Source organism: Anopheles maculipalpis, chromosome 2RL (assembly GCF_943734695.1).
Source record: "Anopheles maculipalpis chromosome 2RL, idAnoMacuDA_375_x, whole genome shotgun sequence".
NCBI lineage: Eukaryota > Metazoa > Arthropoda > Insecta > Diptera > Culicidae > Anopheles > Anopheles maculipalpis.
Genome location: NC_064871.1, coordinates 95712558 through 95733245, shown reverse-complemented (window position 1 = coordinate 95733245; position 20688 = coordinate 95712558). Strand labels below are relative to the sequence as shown.

The following is a 20688-nucleotide window of genomic DNA, read 5'->3' as shown; positions in this document are numbered from 1 at the left end:
CTTAAGCTCTCTTTCTCTCTAACTCTTATTCATCTTTTACTACAAGCACTTTTACTTTCTCTTTGTGCATTTGAATTTCCTCGCGCATGTTTCTCAATATAGAAGTTTGTTATACTAGAAAAAAAATATTTAAAAGGAAACGTTAAGATTGTACGATAGATGGGAACGAATGGGAAAGGGTTTTAGCAGTAGAACAGCGCAAGATCGCATAAAACAAATCAGTGCCTGCAGGGTTTAACGGATCTGAACAGCGTACATTATTAGTCATTATTGCGTCAGGGAACGAACAGAAACGAAGGGTAGAAGTGTGTTACAAACAGCCAACAAAAAAATTAACTTTATCATCCTGGGAGGAAGAGGACCGAATGCCCGTTTATTAAAAAAAAAGCACGTGAATGTTACTCCTCACAAATTCATTAAATCGTGACCGAAACAAAAACAATACGTGAAAACAATCAACACTATACGCACACACTATCGAACCTCCCAAACCCTTTTTTCTCCACTAGAAAGAGACAGGATTTTGTTTAATTTATTTAAATCGATACATAAGCAAATGATCCACTCAAATCAGAATTTATCGTAACGAAATTGATAAAAAGAGACGGTCGTAGACGGTGAGAAGATTAGTTTGCTGTACTGCACATAGTCACACAGCCACTGTTCTATTGTTTATGTGACGTTTGGGTGTATTGTGTTGTAACACTTTGATTTTGCTTTTAAAATAATTGTTCTTTACCGTGTATGGGTTAGTGCGAAACAGTAATTTTGAATTGGTTAATTTGAATTTAAAACAAAACACTACACTGTTCAGTTGAAAGGGTGAAAAAGTGAATGAATAAACGTTAATTAAATTGTTACGATTGTTTGCTCTGTCTATGTATGATGTGAATTAGGAAGAGGAAGGTATTGTGGCTATATAACCTGTCAGAGAAGATTATCTGACTGCATAAATTTATCTAATGCATAAATTAGGGAGGCCATAACTTAGAATGTCACCTGTTCATTTGGATGCTCTCCTGTTGCCCAAAATCCCCAGGCGGACGCAATTGCAAAAGGAACTCTCCCTACTGAGCCTAGTTTTGTTGACGCGTTTGTGAAATTATTATTATACACAACAAAATACACATCGTTACTTCCTCAACAGCTCATTTATTGAAAGGATTTTCCATCCATGAAAACGTTCATCTAAAAACGTGCTTTCCATTACGACCGATAAGCCGTTGTACACACTCGATGCATATCGCGTAACTGTGTATCTGGTTAAATTCGAAAAGTTGCTCTAACACTTGGTCTGTCACTGTAAGCTACCGCGGGTGACGGCAAGCGGTTGCTACTACTATTATGCATTGAGTCTTTTTAACTCCTCACATTGTTTTGTTTTATCTTCTACATGGTAAAAGGTTCAATTCAATGGTTCCTCCTCACCAACTGTTTCCGCGTATTGTCTTCCTGCAACGCCACACACTAGTACTGCTCATTACGGTAGGCGTAGAAAAAGCGTATAACAATTTCTGGCAGGTTCGGTGCCCGGCAGATATACTTGTGCCCGTAGTGGCTGCTTTTCTCGAACCGATGGAACTCAATCGGACCCCACGATTTACCACGGGTGTCTAGTGCTCGCCGGTAAAGCTACAAAATTGGAAACGGAAATTAACAATGACACATCACTTTTACATAGAACAAGCCATAGAGACAAGGTAGCTAGCCAGCATGTACCTTATATCCTAACTCGAATGGCACGACCAGATCATCTTCAGCGTGCAGTATCAGCACCGGCTGTCGGAACTCGGCTATATGCTGGTCAGACTCGAAGCGCAGCATATTGTTGTACATTGGTCTGGAGATTAGCGCATCAAACCACGGTAGATGACGATATAACTACAAAGAGAAAATAGAATCCACATGACCTCCAGTTTCACCATCGAAAAACAATCGTTTCGTACCTTCGAAAACGGATGCGCACAGATCTCCTCCTTGATGTTGTTGAAAGGACTCTCCAGTACGAGCGCCTTCGGTCCCGGTAGGCTCATCTCGGTCAGCAGCGATAGCAGATGGGTCGATACACCCGTGCCGAGCGAATGTCCCCACAGATAGACGGGATTCTTCGTGATGCTCGTAATGTATTGGTACACGGCAAGCGCATCGTACACGACGCCCCGTTCCGTCGGTGACAGGTTGGCTGAATCACCGTACCCACGGTAGTCCATCGCTATCACGTGATAGTTCAGAGCGCGCAACATCTGATACAGCTCAACGCGGTGCGGTGCACCACGGGATGCCGTATTACCGTGCAGGTACAGAACGACATCGTTCGTTGTGGCCCGCAACGATTCTTCGAACAGGTTCCGTTCGTGTGCTTCATCCGTGGGTTTGAAATCATTTGCACGAATTATTTTCTCGATACGGCTGTATCGGTCCGCGGAATCTGTCTGGTCGGAGGCAGGCAGTATGCTACCACCGTGACTAGGGGCGCCATCTATCGTTGGGAGCGATTTGTTGGCTATCTTTTGCTGGAAGAAGTAGAAAAAAGGGAAAAGAAATTGAGTTTAGAAGATGAGAACAGTATAACACGCTTCATTAAATGCTCCAGGTTCTGGTCCAGGTCCAAAAAGTCCAGGTAAGTCCAGTTCGGCGAAGGTACTAGTGTTTTACAATAAAACGTCTCTTCATGAACCGACAAAAATGTCCTTTCAATCACGCTCGGTTGAGTGTTATCTTTTATCGTCCTCAACGTCATCAGCGGATACCTTTTACAAGACATTAAGACCTGGATTCCAATAGGGTTTTTTTTCTCTCAGCCGACTTCTAATGCCGAGAAAAAACCCGGCAATCCCGTCTTTCTGCCACTAAAAGGCCTTGAGCATTTTCCATCAATCTTTTCCTGACATGTGCTGCCTGTCAATCTCATTCTAAAGATCCTTGAAAAGTTGATTTGAAATTCCAAAGGAGCTCAAAATGCGTCATTCGATTCTAACTAAGAATCTGATACACTGCAAGCTTCTGAACAACCAATTGTTCTGGTTATTATGTCGGACATAGCTTATATGTAGAACAATTTAAGGGATTTAATAATGCGTTTTTCCTTATTAAGTGTAAAATTCCTCTACTCGTAAAGTAATTCAAATATAAAGTATAAAACCAAACAAAATAAAATGGCGGATTACGAAAGACACGCAACAGGACAGGCATCATCAATAAAAAAAACGATTAAAACTTCTATCATCAACCAATGTTTTATGCAGTAAACTGCCACCACCTTTCCGCTCCAATCGGGTTGATGTGAAAACGGACAGCTGGTGAGATTAGGCCTTTAAAATATTCATTTTACGGACACTTTTCCTTTGCGGAAGACAACGACCACAAAACACCACCAACAAAGCAAAACACCTTTTGGTGGTGTTTTATTAATAATTTTGTTTTCTCTTCCCATTACGGTTGCAGCGGTTAGTGGAAAGTACGTTTTCCACACAAGATAGTAGTAGTGGTAGGAAAAACACCTTAACCTTCGTTCGTAAGAGGAAATCCACCCACCACCCATCCGCCGGCTAATTGCATAATGAATCAAAAGTGATCATAAGCATCGGTAGGTAAGGTCAGGCTACCCCGATGGCAAGCTTCGATTAAGCATCATTTGCGTCCAACAATGCCCGTCGTCGTGTGACCAAACGACGATGGCCGTGGACGCCGAGAGTGTGTGCCGTTCGTTTGACTGTTTGACAAAAATTGTTTAAAAATAGCCCACCCAACAAACAACCAACAATCAGCACACGAATTCGCACCGAATAGTTCCGAATTAAGCCACCGACTTGAAGGAAGGTTACTACACTTCACCACCCCGTTATCCACACAGCTTACCTCATCCACGTGCAGTTCCTTCGCGTAGCGGCGCACCAAGTCGTTCGGCAGCACGTGCCACACGGCAATGTTCACATCTTTCTCCTCCTCCTGGTCGCGGTAATTGATGTAGAAGTTTCTCGTCGCATACAGGCCACTCTTTTCCGGCCGCTTTAGGTCTAAGCTGGGTGGATAGGTTACTGGATAAGTGTCGTCGCGGAAGAGGAGATAGCAAATGCATTAAAATTAATCCTACATTCGGTAAGATAGTTCGAGGGAATACTTACTGAAGGTGAGAAATAGGATGTTTTTCTGCAGTGAGACCGAAAACTTGAAGATGATCGGTAGTATGACGAAGACGATCACAATCACCACCAGCAGCACCGTACACGTCAGCCGTCCGATTCTGTGAAAGTGAGAGTACCGAAACAAATAAGTTCTAAGGTACTTTAGGAAGTAATGAGACATAATAGTAGACAAAACCGAAGCACAACGTCTTGATAACGACACACAAAAACTGCCTACTTTACTAAGTCGGCACTGTCGAGTCTCGGGCTGGGCGTTTGTTGTGATTCTGTGTGAGAAGACGTTTGCAGATGCATTCGTGAGGCTAAATTTCACACCAAGCGCACCCAACATTGAACGCAACTCTACTGACTAATGACTGCTGGACTATTGCATACTGCAACTTAAGTCTCTTATTACCAGAAACGATGACAACAACAGCTGGAGCACGATTAGAAACACTACAGATAGGGAAGGATTACGAGGCAACTCTCTTGGCTCAAGGTGGTAAAGAGCAAGTGTAGGTGATTAGAAAGAATTACTCCGGAGCACACACACACAGACAGATCGAGATAAGTGAAATCATGGTGCGAAAAATTGTCTTATCTACTTTCTGCAGACGAAACTATTTTAACAAGCAATCACAACCAGAAAGCTTGCACTAGACCATGGAGTTTGGTTCAATAATGCGTTATTTGCGATTGCAAAATAGCATCCGTAGTAATACTTCACTTTGAAGGAATTTTTTGAAGTTGACGCTCTTCCGGGATCGACAAGGACTTTCAGCGCCTTTTTTGACTCAAGTTAAAAGATGGATACATTCAGATGGAGTCAGAGAATTAAAATAATCCATGGGGACAGTGGGAGCAGTTTTAAAGAGCTGTTAAAGTGCTAAAGAGTGATGCTTGAGTGGCGCGACGATCGAATCTCAAACAGCAATTGAGATACAAGGCTTAAGCATATTTTTTGGTAAACTAATCTTAGGCGTCATAAATTAAAATAATTAAATTATTGCAAAACTGTACGACAAAACCGTTCTTGACGAATGGATATAAAACAAAATTAAATTTTACTAGGTTAATAACATTTTACAGAAGCTTTCTTATTGAAACAAACATACTGAAGCGTACTTATGCAACATAGAAGAAATAGTAAAAACAATTCAAATCTTTAAATAAACGAAAAATAACACACTAGAACAAAAAGACTAGAAAAAGAAATTAAATTAACGGATAAATAAAGTAAACGAAGCACGCTTTCCGAAATCTTCTGAGTTTCTATTATGGATGTTGATTCTTTTTCCAGTTCGGGCTTCGAATGCTGCGCGGAATTGATAATCAGAAAAATACAAAGTTCATCCATCGACTACGTAAAAAGCCGGCAATATTGTTTACAAACGTTTCAAGACAGCGAAGAGAAAAGAAAAATACACAACACATTCTGTTTACAGTACACATAAGCAGATAACAAGAACAGTACTACACGCCTAATTATCTGAGCAGTGGGATGATCATCATCATTAGAATGCATTTTAAAATTTTTACAATAAAAGCAATGTCCGGGAGTCAAGCCAAGCCCGAAAGCGAATGCAAAACCACACACAATAGTTTTCACAGTTGATCATTCGATCAGTCGCGTCTACTTCTAGAACCAGCCGTTTGATTGCGATCGCCCTTCGAGTATGTGGTACGGTCCAGAACCATCCACTCTACCGTCTGCCGTCGGCAACGTTAATTCTATTAACATCCTTCCAGATCGGATGGCGCCACAGTGCGTACTTACATAACTATTCGAATCAGTTCGGTGCACTGAAGCATAAATCGGACACACAACACAGAGAGAGAGAAAGAGAGAGAGAAATAATTTGCAACGTCCGTGGATTCGGTTTTACTTACAAATCGGTTAACCACAGCCCGATCGCTATCCCCGGCAGGACTGTTGTCTTGAAGAGATCGGTAATGAGACGATCGAGATCGAATATTGCCATTGTGCCGGGATGTTTGCTGCAACCACGCGCGTATCCTTTGTGTCACACTTCAAGGATTTTTTGAGGGGAAAAGCGCGTGTGGTTTGCGGGGTAGGAAGGACTAATAATGGGGGTGTGGAAAAAGCGCACTCATGCACACGCAAAAATACACACTCGGAACACTGGAGAAGGGCGCACTAGCACGTTGGAACGGTTCGCCTGATCTACTGGCCACTGAGATCACGGGCGCGGCGCACAACAGCAGGGAAAATATGAATCACACACACCCACGCACACACACACACACACTAAGGCACACTGCTGATAGCGCAGTTATATACTACGGCCAGGAAACTGCTTCCTTCCTTCAGCGGAACCAGGAACCAAATGCGCCGCCGCCCTTTGTGGATAACAAAGCAACCGAGCAACAACTGAACGGGCTTGTCAGCAGTAGTAGCAATGAGTCACACAGTTACTATCGTCGGGCGACGGGCGACTAGATTGGATGTGTTTTTTGTTTTTCGTCTTTAGATTCTTTAGATCGGATTTTATACGACACGCCACGTCGATGCGAACCGCGGATGTGATGATCGGTGCCGAAATTGGCGAACTGTCATTTGATACAACAAAAAAACCACACATGCACAAGCTGGTCGTTGGCGATCGGTGGAATGCGCCGTTTACACCGGTTTTTGCTGTTCATTACACACACACACACACACACGCATGCAACTAGTTTACAACGAACACATCCAGCAACACGTGTCGTCATGGAGACGCCCTTTCTCCATAAAACAAGGGGAAATCAAAACAAAAGCCCACGATGTAATGATGAGTTTTGTTTGTGTCTGTGGTATTTTTAAGGGTACGGCCTAGTGGTGGGAACTCCGGTGTGAATTCATTAATCCAACCCGACTCCGATGTATATATATCCGGAGATGTTTCCGGAGTAATCTACCATATTAACTCCGGGGTGCACTGCGGAACCAACAGGATCTCAAACAGAAATTGCTGTCGACTCCAGAGGAATTCAGGTGTCCCCGGTTGTTAAAAAATCAAGAGTTGCTCCGTAGTAAACTCCGGAATATCTCAGAGTCGGATTATCCCGTCACTAGCACGCACACACTGCACCTTCTAGAACGGAACGCACTTTTTTTTAAATCGGGGATTGTAGTAAGCAAATTCACCTTTTGATAACACGCGACCTGAGGGACCAGTACATGCCTGCTTGATACGGTAAGGGTGGCTGAAAATGCACAACAATTCCCTCGAACGCTTGCACGATGATGCGTTTATGGACTGCCACACTGCTACCACCACCACAGCCGGCTACGAACCGCGTACAGACGACCGAATCGCGGTTAACACTAACCCACGCGAGTAGGGGTTAGTTTATTGCGCCTCACAGCTGGATCAACATCCGGCAGCGATGTACCAAACCATTCCCATGTACTTTATTCGCCACACGGTGGATGGATGATCAGTTTGATAACGACACGATTAGACAACAAATATTACACGCTTTGAACCATCAAACTGGTTACGATACACGCGTACACGCAGGCACAGAAAGAAAGACAAGAAAAGTGTGTGTATGCAAAAATTATGCGCAGCGCAAGAAGGAACGCGCGCGTGTTCACGCCGATTCAACTGTGATGCAAAACTGGTTGGGGATTAACAAAATTTTCGCTAAATGCAAACGCGGCTCGAAGGAAAATTCGCTCGCTTTTCCTCGTCACACCGTGGTACATTAATAGTCGCCAACAAAAACAACAAAAAAAGGTCACAAACAATTTCGGCAAGCAGTAAAAAGGTGCGCGCGCTGCGTACGATTTTGCGTTGCCAGCTTGCAAATGCCTACTTGATAGGGATAGGAACGAAGTAAGAAGGTTAATGGAAAGTGCAGTACACGTACCACGAATTTTGCGGTTTTGGGTGTATTAATTAGAGGAGTGAGACGACACGAAAAAAAAAACATTAAAAGATCAACCTGTTTTCTGATGTACGTTACGGAGCACAGTTCAACGTCTCATGTCATGCCTATACTGCCTGGGAGAATCGACCAAAGGCTAAATTATTTAGGACAATCTTGACGACTTCGCAGACAAGCTCTGTCGTTTTTGGCACTGGGATATTACGAAGTATTCGCGTTTTTTTGTCGCGTTTGGCACGGTTACGGTGTGACGTTGGTGCAAAAAGGGCGCAATAAAAAACGGGAAAACAGCGTTCCGGGGAAGAAACAGATGTCTACTACGGTCGATATGTGGTAGACGGTGCGGCAGGAGTCCGGAGCTGTGGTGGAGGCCAGATGGTGATGTAATTGCACTTGTAAGCTGTAATTAAAGAAACGGGAATGATGACGGAAACGATCAGAAACGAACGAGCAAACATACGGCGAAATGATACATTTTTAATGAGGAACATAATTACCCTTTGCCATTATTTAACCAACAAAAAAAAAAAACTCCAATTTCAAAATAAAAAAAACTAGATAATTCGGGTAGTCTATAAACTAAAGTACCTCCACTATACAACCTCGCAAACACCCTTTTTTGGACACCATACAAACGTAAACAATCGATACTGCCACAAAGCAAAAGGGAACAACTATGTTCCTAATTACGTAGATTCTATATCGATTAGTAGATTATTTTTATCAAACATTTTAACGTGCACTAAATTACTGATGATTAGACGTATTTTTCCGATAAATATGGATAGGGGAGATTAATCCGTTGCAATCACCGCTCCTTCTGTTTGTACCGGGAAGCAATCAAGCAACAACACCCTAACAACTTGGATACCTCTCCAAAACATACACCTAGCGGCTTAAATTCAACACTTTTACTTACTTTTTATAGTTATAGTCCTTTTCTCAGTCATTTTATGTAGTTTTGCTCCATTTTTAGCAGCATACGATGATCATCTCTGCAACAACCCACACAAAGCTTTCCCGCATGTAAACAAACACTTACTGTCAAAAGCAGCTGGCAGCGGATGAAAGCTTTCGGCAGTGTTTTTAAGAAGCTCGTCCCAACTGTCATTATTTTGTTCGTTTTTAGATCCCTTTCGTTTCATCCGATATTTATCTTTTTCTTTTCAATTTGCGCTAATTTATCCAGTTGTTTGGTTTCAACGATACATGATTTATTCCTAATTTTGTTTCGCACAATAATACACAAAATGCCGTGCTGATAGTTACGGGAAAGCGTGGCTGTAATCTATCCTACATCCACCCAGAGCTGTTCACGTTGCATTTTCCACGGCACGGCAGTGCGTATTCGTCGAATCCCCGCACAGCGCAACCAAGTTTACTTGTTCGATTCCCATTTCACCTTTTCCTCGCGCTCTTGTACCACCTCCTGCAGGTACGGCTCCAGGTACTTGGTGTCTTCCTCGTACTTTGTCCACTGTTCCTTCGGCAGGATGGTTTTCGTCATCGAGAGGTGGAGGGCGCGCGTGATGCGGAAATTGCGCTCATCCTTCAGCTTTTCCGGCAGGCGACGGATCGCTTCCTTTACGTCGTCGTTCTCGTACAGACAGTCGTCACGGTGGAGACCTACGGTTGATAAGCAAAGCAGGGTCTTTCGCTTGAGAAAGCATTCACACGAACACCGATCACGACGGGCACACAACAAACAAAGCCTCACCACTTACCGTACTGGTTGAAACCGGCCATGTTGTAGGCCCATTTGCCAAGGGCAGCTAGAAGAGGGTGACAAAAGTGGACAGCAATCAGTAAACAAATCGTTTAGCAAGAGTTTCCTGCGTTTAAAAACAACCACTGCAGGTTTTCTTCACATTATGTAATTTACGGTGCCAGAATGCACCAGAGCTTGGCTCGTCAAAACAATGCTCTTGGCGATGGAAATCCCGTTGCAGCATGCACTTTAAACGGGTTTGTGGTTATTAAATACACTCACAGTAGACGGCGGGTCCCTTGCGTGCGATGTACGACATTTTTAGCGACGAAAAAAGTCCGTAAAACCTTCTCCGAAGTGCTCAACGCGAACTTGCGACTTTTTTGCAAAAATGAGAACGAAATCGTGCCTGACGTTTCATCGGCGAATGGCAGATCGTAGCTGTCAGCTGCGTTGGGTGAAAGTGGTGTTTCCGTTTACATTGAGTTCTTGTAAGATTGATGTAATCGTTGCAATGTTTTTGGTGTGTCGTTTCCTATTTTTTGTACATTTGTGTAAATAATTAAACACCTTATAAAATTATTGCTTTTTGTTTTATCGCCATAGCTTATATTATTTTAAATAAAACAATATCTTGGGGAAACTACAACGACGTGTCCCTACCTGCTTGGAAGTTTTTATGTAATCGCGTAAAAAGCACGTGCTCGCAGGCTCCTTCAATTTGAGTATGTGCTCAAGCTAGATATTAGGGTTCGGAATGAGGAATCTTAGCAGATTCTTTAGTTTAAATTTGACAAACGTATATAGTCTGGATACCTTCTTTTAGCTCACGAAATATTTCAATATCACATGATCTTCACCAGAAGATCACCCCAATACAGGCATTCGCAGAGGGACAGGAAGATTAGTCTCCTTCGAATGTTATATATGGCTCCTTCAACTAGGATGTCTCTTGGTAGATGATACTTGTTTGACTAGGTCACTTGCTAGATGAGGTTAGATGAGTTTGATTATCATGCCTGTCAATAGATGAATCTCCTTCAATTACCATAGATAGATTGACCTACTCAAACTAGGTCCATTGGTAGATGCCTCTTCAACTACAAAGTCTCTCAGAACATGAAGACTCTGAAGACTACAATGCCCTTCAGACGACGAAGTTTCTTAATATACGTGGTCCTTAGAACGCTTCCAAACTTGTCGATGATGTCGCTTCGTACTACAGGCCTCTTATGAGGTAGAAATGAAATAAACACAAAATCAATCGCTTATATCATACATTTTGCATTTATTAACATTCGCTATACGCGTCTACCTTATTTGCTATTTATATGATCAACAATTACATGAACAACTGGTTTGTCTGGGAGGTCTGTTCTGTTTATTTATAATTACGCACTAACTTACGCTACAACTCCCTACGCTTGAACACTAATTTTAAGAGTGAAGGAACAACAGAAAGAGGAAGAAAAAACACACAAGTACTAGTAAAAGTAGTCTAGGTTTGCACGTTAAAAAAATACAGGATTGAAAAAATACAAAGCACTCAAGTAAAACAATATAAGGGCTAAAATCCTAACCAAACCAAACAGCCGGCCATCCAACTAAAACTTGTTGGCAGGTGTTGGCGGTGTCGTGACGAAATGATATGATCGTATTCTTGATGTATCCCGTGGTAGAAGATGCACGGTTTTCCTGGGAAGTGCACACACTAACGTAACTAACTAAAAATCTAGCGAAAAATATAAGGAGAGTAATTGAATGATCACTTATTGACTACTTGCATTGCCACATTGTAGAACGAAAGTTCGTACGGATTATTAATGTAGTAACTGGGAGTTTAAAAACTGATGTTAATTTTGTCGGTAAGATTTAAACCTAATCACAAGCTATCGTCCATCAGAAGAAAAACCGCATCAACATCTCATCATCACAATTATTAAAAAAAAAAACAGGAGCAAAACTGATACAGCCTAATCTCGAGAAATCTGCGACTAATCTTGATGTAATCTATACGACGAAAAGAGAAGAGTCAATACATTTCCTCTACTCCCTGGGTGGAAGCAGACTCATAAAACCGGTGAAATGCAAAACTAAAGAGTCCAGCAGTTGGCAAAAGAAATGGAACTACGGTGTCGGAGAAACAACAGCTGATTAGCGCGCGTGCATATATGGTTCTTTGGCGTTTTTTTGTGCTAGTGTTGGTAATCGCGAGTTTGTTATGCAAGGTCGATCGACTGACCACAGCACTACTCGCCGTTGTTTGGTTGCTCATATGCATTATGAATGTGGACACGTACACCTAATCCTACAATCCTACTACATCCGAAAAGGCACTTATCGAACGATGGTATTGAAAGCAGGCTAGCAGGGAGTCATGCTATCGATTAACCTTCCCGAACGACTCGCCAGCCCCCTAAGTTCAGGGTTGGGGTAAGAAACGAGGTAGTAGGAAGACCTTGTTTACTGTTACCAACCGGTAGGACAAGCCCTCGGCACAAGCGTACTGCTATTTCTAGGTGATGGGTTGGTGCCATCTGCTAACCGTTGGGTGTATTGTTTGAATTTCAAATCAGTTTTAGTAGCTTTGTTTTTGTTTGTCCCGAGAACTTTAGAGAGAAACGACGTTTGATGAGTCAGCAGCAGCACTGGACAGCGACTGTACCGCATTCACTTTCAACTGCGTCCATCGTCCGGTCCGCTGTCGGCGTTCGTCGATGTGGACGGTACGGTGGTAGCTGTCGCTGGTAGGACTAACCTTCATAATCCCATCGCCTGCTGCATATGCTCGGTGTTGGCACCCTTCAGCGCTTCCGCAATGCCATGGAAGCAATCCTCATTGTACGCACGTCCAACCATGTCCGACACTACCGGAATCGGTTCGTGGTTCGGCAGGATTAGACTAATTTCTTTGATCAGCGCCTAGATAGAGAGAAGACACAACAAAGATTAGTTGCGAACTCTCAACCAAACACACGGCCACTAGCTGATAAGACCCACCTTTTCAACGTCAACTTTCAGCTTCATTTCCTGCCCAGCACTGGCCGATTTAGGCTGGATCGTCTTCTGTACGGAGAAGTTTGGCGTCTTTCCAAACCGCCACTCCCAGGAGGCAAAGTTTTCGCGCAGTTCCGTGATGCCCGGGAACCACTTGTCGGTTGGATTGATTAGCTGGAAGCCGCGCTGCTTCATCAACAGTTCGCGCCCACCATCGGTCAGCTGGGTGGCAGGTGTGCGTAGAAACTCGTACCTAGAACAAGCCATGCGACGACACAGGTAAGTGAGGTTAGTTTTGAAACTTAAACTTGCAACAAAGTGGCAAACTGGACGTAAACGAGATTGTCCACTTACCCAATGGCCGACAGGAGCTGCTGGATGTTTACGGTTCGGTTTACGTCAACAAGGTTCTTGATTGGCGATGGGATAGAGGCGGTCGCCTTGCTTGTTATTTCGACCTGCACGGAAATGGAAGGAAAAAGAAAAAGCGAGAGAGAAAAAATAAATACATACATCAACAATATAATTCAAGTTACACAGATAACCCCCATGGGTGTGGAGAGAGAGAGAGAGACAGAGGAGGCCCTCTAGTAAACTCAGTCCATTCCCCATCACCTAATGAACGCATCAACTCGAGTCCGCAAAAAAGGGAATGAGATTGTTTAACAGTCCCTTATCAAAATGAACTCTCCCACCTCTCGTTATCAACCCCCCCAATTGCTGGTAACGAAAACATCTTCCAAAGCTGGCTACCACCACTATACACCTCTCCTAGTTAACCGGTGGTGTCCTTCAATTCTGTTTCAGAGTACCATCGAATTCAAACACATCCCGGGGCCTAACAAGTACAAAGGGCATCTTCGGTGGAGCTCGCCAGCTTACGGCGTCATATCTGTGCGCTTAAAAACGCATCAAGAGAAGGCAGTGGTGGTGATGGAGGCATTAAGAATCGTAATGCAGTCCCAGGCCCTACATACCGATTCCGGTTCGGTCGAGCGGTGGGCAACCGGTTTGCACCAGTTTCTATTAAACAACCAGCGCAGCAAACGTTTTTAATCAAGATAAATTGATGCCTCCCCAAGTCTGGCGAATCATATGTGACCGAGATTGACTGGGGGGTGAAGTGCACTGGTGGTGGTGGTTGCGGCATTCGCACACAGACGATTACAGAATGAGTATCTGTTAATAGAGTATATTGAGCTAGTTGAACTAGTGCCCAGTGTACAATGTAATGGTTGTAACACCAATATTCTCCCATTCGGTGATGATGGTCCTCCATTTTGGTTTAAGAGTAGAGGAGCCATTTTTTATAACTAACATAGATCGCCATCTTGAGTTGTAGTAGCTCTGTAGACGGCGCTTTTAGTCGAGAGTTTTCATCCAAAGCTCGATTGCAGCTTGTTCGAAGATGAGCATATATGCGAGAGAACATTGAAGGACTCTGCCGTCTGGTATCAATCACATGATATGATCAATTAATCTAGTATACTAGTATCTAGTATAAACAGGTTCAATGGATCCTACTATCAAAATGCTATACAATGTCTTCCATTCTAAGTATAATGATTTATTGGTGCTATCCATCACGCTCCTAATTGTGCTTTATAATGAGAGCGCATCTTATCATTTCACAGATGCATCAGCCCGACTGAGAATTGCTATCTCTAAATTTTCGTTTTGTCGGATATTGCTCTTCCAAAACAAGAAGGGTGGGTTGTTGGTAACTTTCCACACATCTTCGCAATCAAAGCAAATATACAGTTCGTACCTTCCCGTGCCTGTTATCTTGGGAACCCCCAACTACCCCAAAAAATCGACCCATTGTTTCAAAGCGGAGCTAACCTATTCTTCGCTGGTGATGATGATGATGGTCGTCGATTCGTCTGTTCTACAAACAGCTTGACAGTGGAAAATTTCTAACCGTTGCGTTTGTCTTTGTGTCGAAAATAAGGTCGTTTGGCAATCATTACGGGCTCAATTCGACGCTCAGCTGTAAAAAACAAACCACCAACAACAAGAAGACCCCCACATCAAGCACATGTACAGTGCGGGGGGGTTATTTCCATCAGACATGCTTATCGGACTCCATCCAGCTGCCAAAGTAAACAAGCGTGTGCGGTAAGAGCACACGCAGTCCGGCCGTTCTTCCAAATATAAAACGCAACACGCGGAAAGAAGGCTTATCTTCGAGTAGCAGGACATTCCGGTTCGAACCGGTACATCGAACCAGTTCATAGACATTTGGCCTTAATTTCTTCGGTACAAAAACATACATAAACAGCCTCTTCTCGTACTTGCTTCTTTTTACATGCCTGTTACCTCTTCCTGCTACACGTCTCATCTTATCGGAGATATTATTTATCAGCAGCGATTCGCACATGGGTTCACAATAAGACTGTTCTTTTGTTGCGATGGTGGTTCTCCAGTGCGTTCAGAGCAAAAAACGAAACTCACCGTCCAAAGTTCAGTGAGTGTGGTCAAGGATATTGGGGCGAATGGCAGCAACCCCAGACTCGCGGTACAACGGCCCGATGAAATCATCTGCGAAATCGTGTACGACGACGCATCGAACAAAAGGGCCGGGGGCGAGCCTGATGCAATACAATTTATTCGTTTTATGCCAATCAGCTGAGCTGAGGTTTTGTGTTGCCAATGGTAAAGAAGTTGGCAACCGGTTGCCGGTCGAGTGACTGTCCTCATAAAGAATATTTTAACTAGGCGAACAATTCAAACTCGGACAAGGGGTACATTTTGTGCCAGTTTTCATTAACAAACAGACAACTTTTCTTAATGACCATAGAGACACCGTAGGCCCAATTAGTATAGGTATATCTTCAAAAAACTGTTTTTATAGCATGACAAATTCTATTAAGTAATTCTATGCTATAAAACCCCGAACAAACGTTCCTCGCTTGGAGCAGCCGGCAATTGCATGCTTGCTGTTTTGAACAAACAAACAAACATTCCCCTCCGTATCAGCTGTTGTACCATAAAGCGTTATCATTATGATAATTTATCATCGCAAAGCCTTACACATCGTTTGTTTGTTTTTTCATCCCAGTCCTCGTTTTTTGCAACTGGAAACGCATAGAGGAAACAAAAGGCACACACACATACTCTCGCTTTCATTGACAATGGGGGCCTCGGGTGGTTTCTTAGTTCCTTCCTTCTAGACGCCGGGGGGACAGACATTTTACAGTCTTATTTATGGTATGGTGTGACCAACCGGTTTATCTCGTTAGATCGGACCATCCGTCGTACGCGCTCTTGCTTCTCTACTGCTTGTGTACGATTGTGTGTTATTGCTTGGATGTTGTTTTCGCAATGTTCGGGCATAGCAACAGGCGATTGGAGAAGCATCTTAGCCCTTTTTTTTTGCTCGCTTTGGTTCAACCAAATCTTACTATACTTACGTTATCTTTAGCGAGTGATGCACCCAGGTGAAGTTTGTTCGAGTTTACTAAGAGCGTACAGTGATGATAAGCGTTCGGTTGGCCTAGTTTTGCTGCGGTGCCCGATATCTGTGAAATGGAAGAAAGGAAAGAAAACCATTAGGTACTTAATTAAATCATTCCCAAAAATGGGGATCTTATAAAAAACACCGGTAACTTCTTATTTGGAGTCTTCATTCTTCCATAGACATTTCGAGGTTAAAAACAAAAACACCCGATTAGATTAGTCCCACCATCAAAATCAACTTCTATTCTCTAATGTCTTTGCAGATAAGCATCAAGTCCTACGACCATATACCACCGCCTAGGGTCTCCGCGATGCAGACGCGATGATGACTTGGAGGTTTTTTTTTGTTGCTTTTTTTGTTTGCAAAAATCTTGCCTGCTTTCCGTCCGACATTATGACAGATAAGCAACAGTGCCGCCTGTTCTACTCTGGCAAAACAATTTATGTTACCAAGGATGAACATTTTTTGTTCGAACCACAAGATTCCATTTTAAAGGATTCCATTTTATAAATTTAGCACACAGAACGGTACATCATCCTTCAAGAAGGCGATTTACCTTCTGGAGCGGTAGTGTCATTGACATCACATAAACCCGTACACAAGATGGACGCAGTGGTGGTTCGGTTTATTAACCTCCACAGTTGGACAGATAGATATCATCCGCCGGGTGAGTGTACAGGCAGCCGTGCGAACGTACATAGCAACGGCAGATGTAGCATTTCTTGAAGCATTGATGAAACAACGTTGACTCTTCTTGGTGCTCTGTTGCCTGGCAACAGATACCACGATGACTGTCGCTCGTCTGTTGTCTCCATCAGAAGCATCAGCCATGCAGGGACAGAAATCGGATTCGAAGCGTGGTAGGTTCAAGGGTGAATCGCGGTCGCAGGCAGAGCCATTCTTGTGCGGCTTATCTAAAAACAATCCAGACTACTTAGTTGCGTGCGAATAAAGAACGACTCTTAAGACATCGTGGTACTCGCACACGTACACACGGCAAAGCGCGTACGAGAGACATGCAAATTTCGCACCCAGTGCACGTGCACCGGGTGGTGTGAGCGAGTTTGCGAATATGTGAGTGAACGGAAACGCGCGTTGCGCTATGCTCTCTTCCTTCCGAACGTCGAGGTCCAGGCATATGGTGAAGAACCGGTTTTGTGGGTCATGCTCGCAACACGTGAAATCACCGCTTCCATTCGCACTCGCGAACACCGACGATGCTTCTTGCCTTTGCAGTCTACCTAGCACCACTAACTGCTGGATAGCATCGTTAATTATGATGTGAGTTCAATGTAGGAAAAACATTCCTGCTATATCTGTATCTCGCATTTTTGCACGAGCTCAAGGAGTGGTATAAAAACAGGGTAACATCTTTCGAATCGAGAGGACGTGATGGATGGCATGTATGTCCAAGACGTTCGACAAGTGTACGTCCTTCTTGACAAATAATTGCAATAATTGCTCAGATAATCCTATCTGGTTGAAGGTTGCAGAGACCCTCCTGGAAGATAGCCGCTGTATCTTTAATATTGTAATTTGGTCCATAATTCTTCGTCGATCCTGTTTATGCTGTTTGAACATCTCATAATACAAAATCTTTGACTTGACTTCCTAGTCATGTACCTAAAATTAAACCTCAGGTAGTCTTGACGTGCTATTTGCGGATTAATTGATTTCTTAATTAATCACTTGTAGCTGGACAGTCAGAGCGCTCCGAACCTTTCCTGCTGTGATTCGATACCCTCAAAAAACAAGAAAAAAATGCTCATAATCATACCTTCTTTCCCAGCAGCACAATATCGTCCCGTGCGGACAGCTCCGCATTGATGCCGTACTCCCGATATAGGGCGCGTGTCAACAGCGTCAGATTGTACTTCCGATCGTACCGGGCTCGCGGCATAAAGAAGGTACAGTTCAGGTTGCCGGGATCGTGATAAACCGCACCACCTCCACTGTTCCTCCGAGCCAGCTCGATCCCATTACGTTCCAGCGCGGAAACATTCGTTTCCGAGAATGGATTCTGATGCCGTCCAATCACCACCGACGGTTTGTTAATCCATAGCATCAGGATGTGATGGTTCGTCAGATCGAAGTGCCGATAGATCCAATCCTCCAGTGCCAGATTCGTGAACACATCGTTCGACTGCGAGATGAAGACGGACTTGCGCACCTCCGCATCCGGGATCTTCTTGATTTCGGCCGTCGACAGCTGCTTGCTGCTGCTGGTCATGGTCAGATGGCCGGTCGGACTGCTACCCTCACCATTACCCTGGTACGGGTGCTTCGTTGAGGAGGAGTAGCCGCACACTTGTCCCTGATGCTGGGAAAGCACGTACAGCCGGCTACAGGATCGAACGAGCGATCGTTTCGCTACCATGGCAGCCATCTTGCAAACGATGGGTGGGATTTTTCCGCTTCCTACGATGATGATGATAACCAGCTGTTTTATTTCCACTTGTACGCACACTTTTCGTTCGCGGGGTGGCACTAACACTATGGTGCTATGCTATGCGCACCGTAGAGGGATGTAACAAACACAACAGAGTAGGCGCTTCGCTTGCACTTTCTTTGTTATATGTATCGCGGTGCCGATTTTTTTTTTGCGTTGTGGGATTTTTTGTTCGACCTTTCCGAAGAGGCCGGGTTGTTTTTGGCCGGTTCCTTTGTTTTGATACGCAAATTCGCAAAGCCACCTGTATGATTGACGTTTCGAGGGTGCTTTTTTCGGGAGTTCCTGAAGCAAATGCGCTTAATTTCACAACGTTTTGTGCAAGATATACACGAACGGATGGCCAGATATTCAGTCTTCGGAGGAGTACTTCGCTACACTACGCTGTGAAGTGAAATTGGCAGTGTCCACGCGTTAGCTATGGATGGTAGAGTTCTATTTTTATTACAGCACACTGACTGACACTGAACACCACACACTATTGAACGGATGATCGGTTGGTCCTTTCAGCTTGGAGACGGTCACTTGTTGACTAGAGTTTTTAGATGAGGTAATTCTGGCTTTTTAACGTTAAAAATTCCAAAGGAACACAATAAAACAGGCAATGCAAGGCAACCACTATGCACGTCTAAGAACTAAGAGCCTTAAGTTTAAACCACACTGGAACTGGAATGAATAATGCACCTTTTTTTCTTCTCACAACACTACACACAGCTGGGGGCGCCTACGGAACTCTGAAACTCCGTGTACCTTAACAACAAGCGACGGTGTTAATGATGCTGCTGCTGCAAATAATGCTTCCCTGTTGTAGTGGATGGTGCGACTTTCGGCTGGCGTTATTCGTGTCAGCTGAGCTCATCGAAATCAGGTACTCGTGCAGGGCGATGGTCTGGTGCAGCCACTTCCAGGTTTGGTGCAGCGAGTTGATGCGGTATCGAATACCTACACAATCGCGACTGCAGTTAAAGGGCATTCCTTTCAATTGACCAGACGTGAGGACGAAATGGGTCTGCTACGTACAGCCTGCTGTACGTTGCCTTTTCTGCTGTCTCCTCCTCTTATGCTGCTTATTTATTCCACACTGGGGTTCACTTTCACTCAGCGCTTGCTTTTCGTTTGTTTTTATCCCGACCAGCTGTCAAACTGTGGTAGACGACCCGAATGGTACGCGGTAGTACGCAAACGTAGCAAAAAGTCGAGACATAGGACTGGAAGTAGAACACTTGGTAACGCGATCGTGCTAGATCAGATCAGACGGTTTGAGCGTGAATAGGTCCAGCTGCGGGTGCGACGATTTAATTTATACACTTGCGGCCGCTTTATGCTGCGAGCGTGCGCCGCGTTCCAGCTCGGTGTTGGTGCGTTTGTTTACGTTGGCGTGCGAGTGTATGTACAGCCGTTGGTCGAGTATACACTAGCGCGTAGCGAATATTTTCGAATCCCCCCAGCGGGTTGGATCGTTGGTTTCGGATTTTAAATTTGTACTATTATATATTTTTTTAAATCATGTATTTTTAGACGAAGGAAAAATGCAGGAAGGATATTATCGGTAGGGGTAGCACAGTGGCCGGCGGTTTTTCACACGGCGAGATTGAGTATCTAATCCCTTTCGAATCCAGTCTCCTTATACGCAAGACTATATAAATCAATTTTAGTCCTAGTGCGAGCAAACCTCTCTTAGACATGAATACTCTATTCAACACTGACCAATACTTCCCAAATTAAATAAATTTTATAAATTACGTTCAATATTTTATAAAACATTTAATATAAATTTGACAAAAATACGTTGTTCTTGCCAAAAGTACGATCGTACGTTTCCATAGTCATGTTGGAGATAAAGATGTTCAGAATATTTTATTGCACCTGTATACCTAGAAGCTCTTGGAAGTATCAATGAATTTGATTTTTTTTTATTCATAAAGGACGCCCAGGCCGTATTGCTAGTATTAAAAGAGAACTTGATATTTATGTGTGAAATTACAGATGATGACGTACAATTATTTAATTCAACCCTCCCTTATATTATTTATTTATTTAACTTTCTCGCGCG

General features: G+C 43.6%; 4 protein-coding genes across 5 annotated transcripts; all 4 read right to left on the bottom strand.

The window, feature by feature from the left end:
• Nucleotides 1-1456: 1456 nt before the first annotated feature.
• LOC126568228 (lysophosphatidylserine lipase ABHD12) lies at nt 1457-7348 on the bottom strand. Of its 2 annotated transcripts, none has more exons than XM_050224674.1 (6): nt 7276-7348; nt 4125-4243; nt 3859-4037; nt 1947-2513; nt 1720-1881; nt 1457-1632 (listed from the first exon to the last, which is right to left on the bottom strand). In XM_050224674.1, the coding sequence occupies exons 1-6, from the start codon at nt 7308-7310 to the stop codon at nt 1468-1470; spliced, it is 1227 nt and encodes a 408-aa protein (XP_050080631.1). In that variant the 5' UTR covers nt 7311-7348; the 3' UTR covers nt 1457-1467. The 2 variants fall into 2 exon arrangements, with proteins under 2 accessions (XP_050080631.1, XP_050080630.1); XM_050224673.1 differs by lacking the exon at nt 7276-7348 and adding an exon at nt 6018-6119.
• A 2014-nt stretch (nt 7349-9362) lies between these two features.
• LOC126568611 (cytochrome b-c1 complex subunit 7-like) lies at nt 9363-10158 on the bottom strand. The gene is made up of 3 exons (XM_050225118.1): nt 10012-10158; nt 9746-9793; nt 9363-9647 (listed from the first exon to the last, which is right to left on the bottom strand). The coding sequence occupies exons 1-3, from the start codon at nt 10046-10048 to the stop codon at nt 9400-9402; spliced, it is 333 nt and encodes a 110-aa protein (XP_050081075.1). The 5' UTR covers nt 10049-10158; the 3' UTR covers nt 9363-9399.
• A 2243-nt stretch (nt 10159-12401) lies between these two features.
• Nucleotides 12402-18577, bottom strand: LOC126568245 (lipoyltransferase 1, mitochondrial). Its single transcript, XM_050224690.1, has 5 exons — nt 17964-18577; nt 16140-16247; nt 13081-13184; nt 12730-12979; nt 12402-12651 (listed from the first exon to the last, which is right to left on the bottom strand). Exons 1-5 carry the CDS (start codon nt 18570-18572, stop codon nt 12490-12492), a joined length of 1233 nt encoding a protein of 410 aa, XP_050080647.1. The 5' UTR covers nt 18573-18577; the 3' UTR covers nt 12402-12489.
• Nucleotides 18578-19386: 809 nt separating this feature from the next.
• On the bottom strand, nt 19387-19656 carry LOC126568636 (uncharacterized). Its single transcript, XM_050225148.1, has one exon. It carries the CDS (start codon nt 19606-19608, stop codon nt 19387-19389), a length of 222 nt encoding a protein of 73 aa, XP_050081105.1. The 5' UTR covers nt 19609-19656.
• Nucleotides 19657-20688: the final 1032 nt, after the last annotated feature.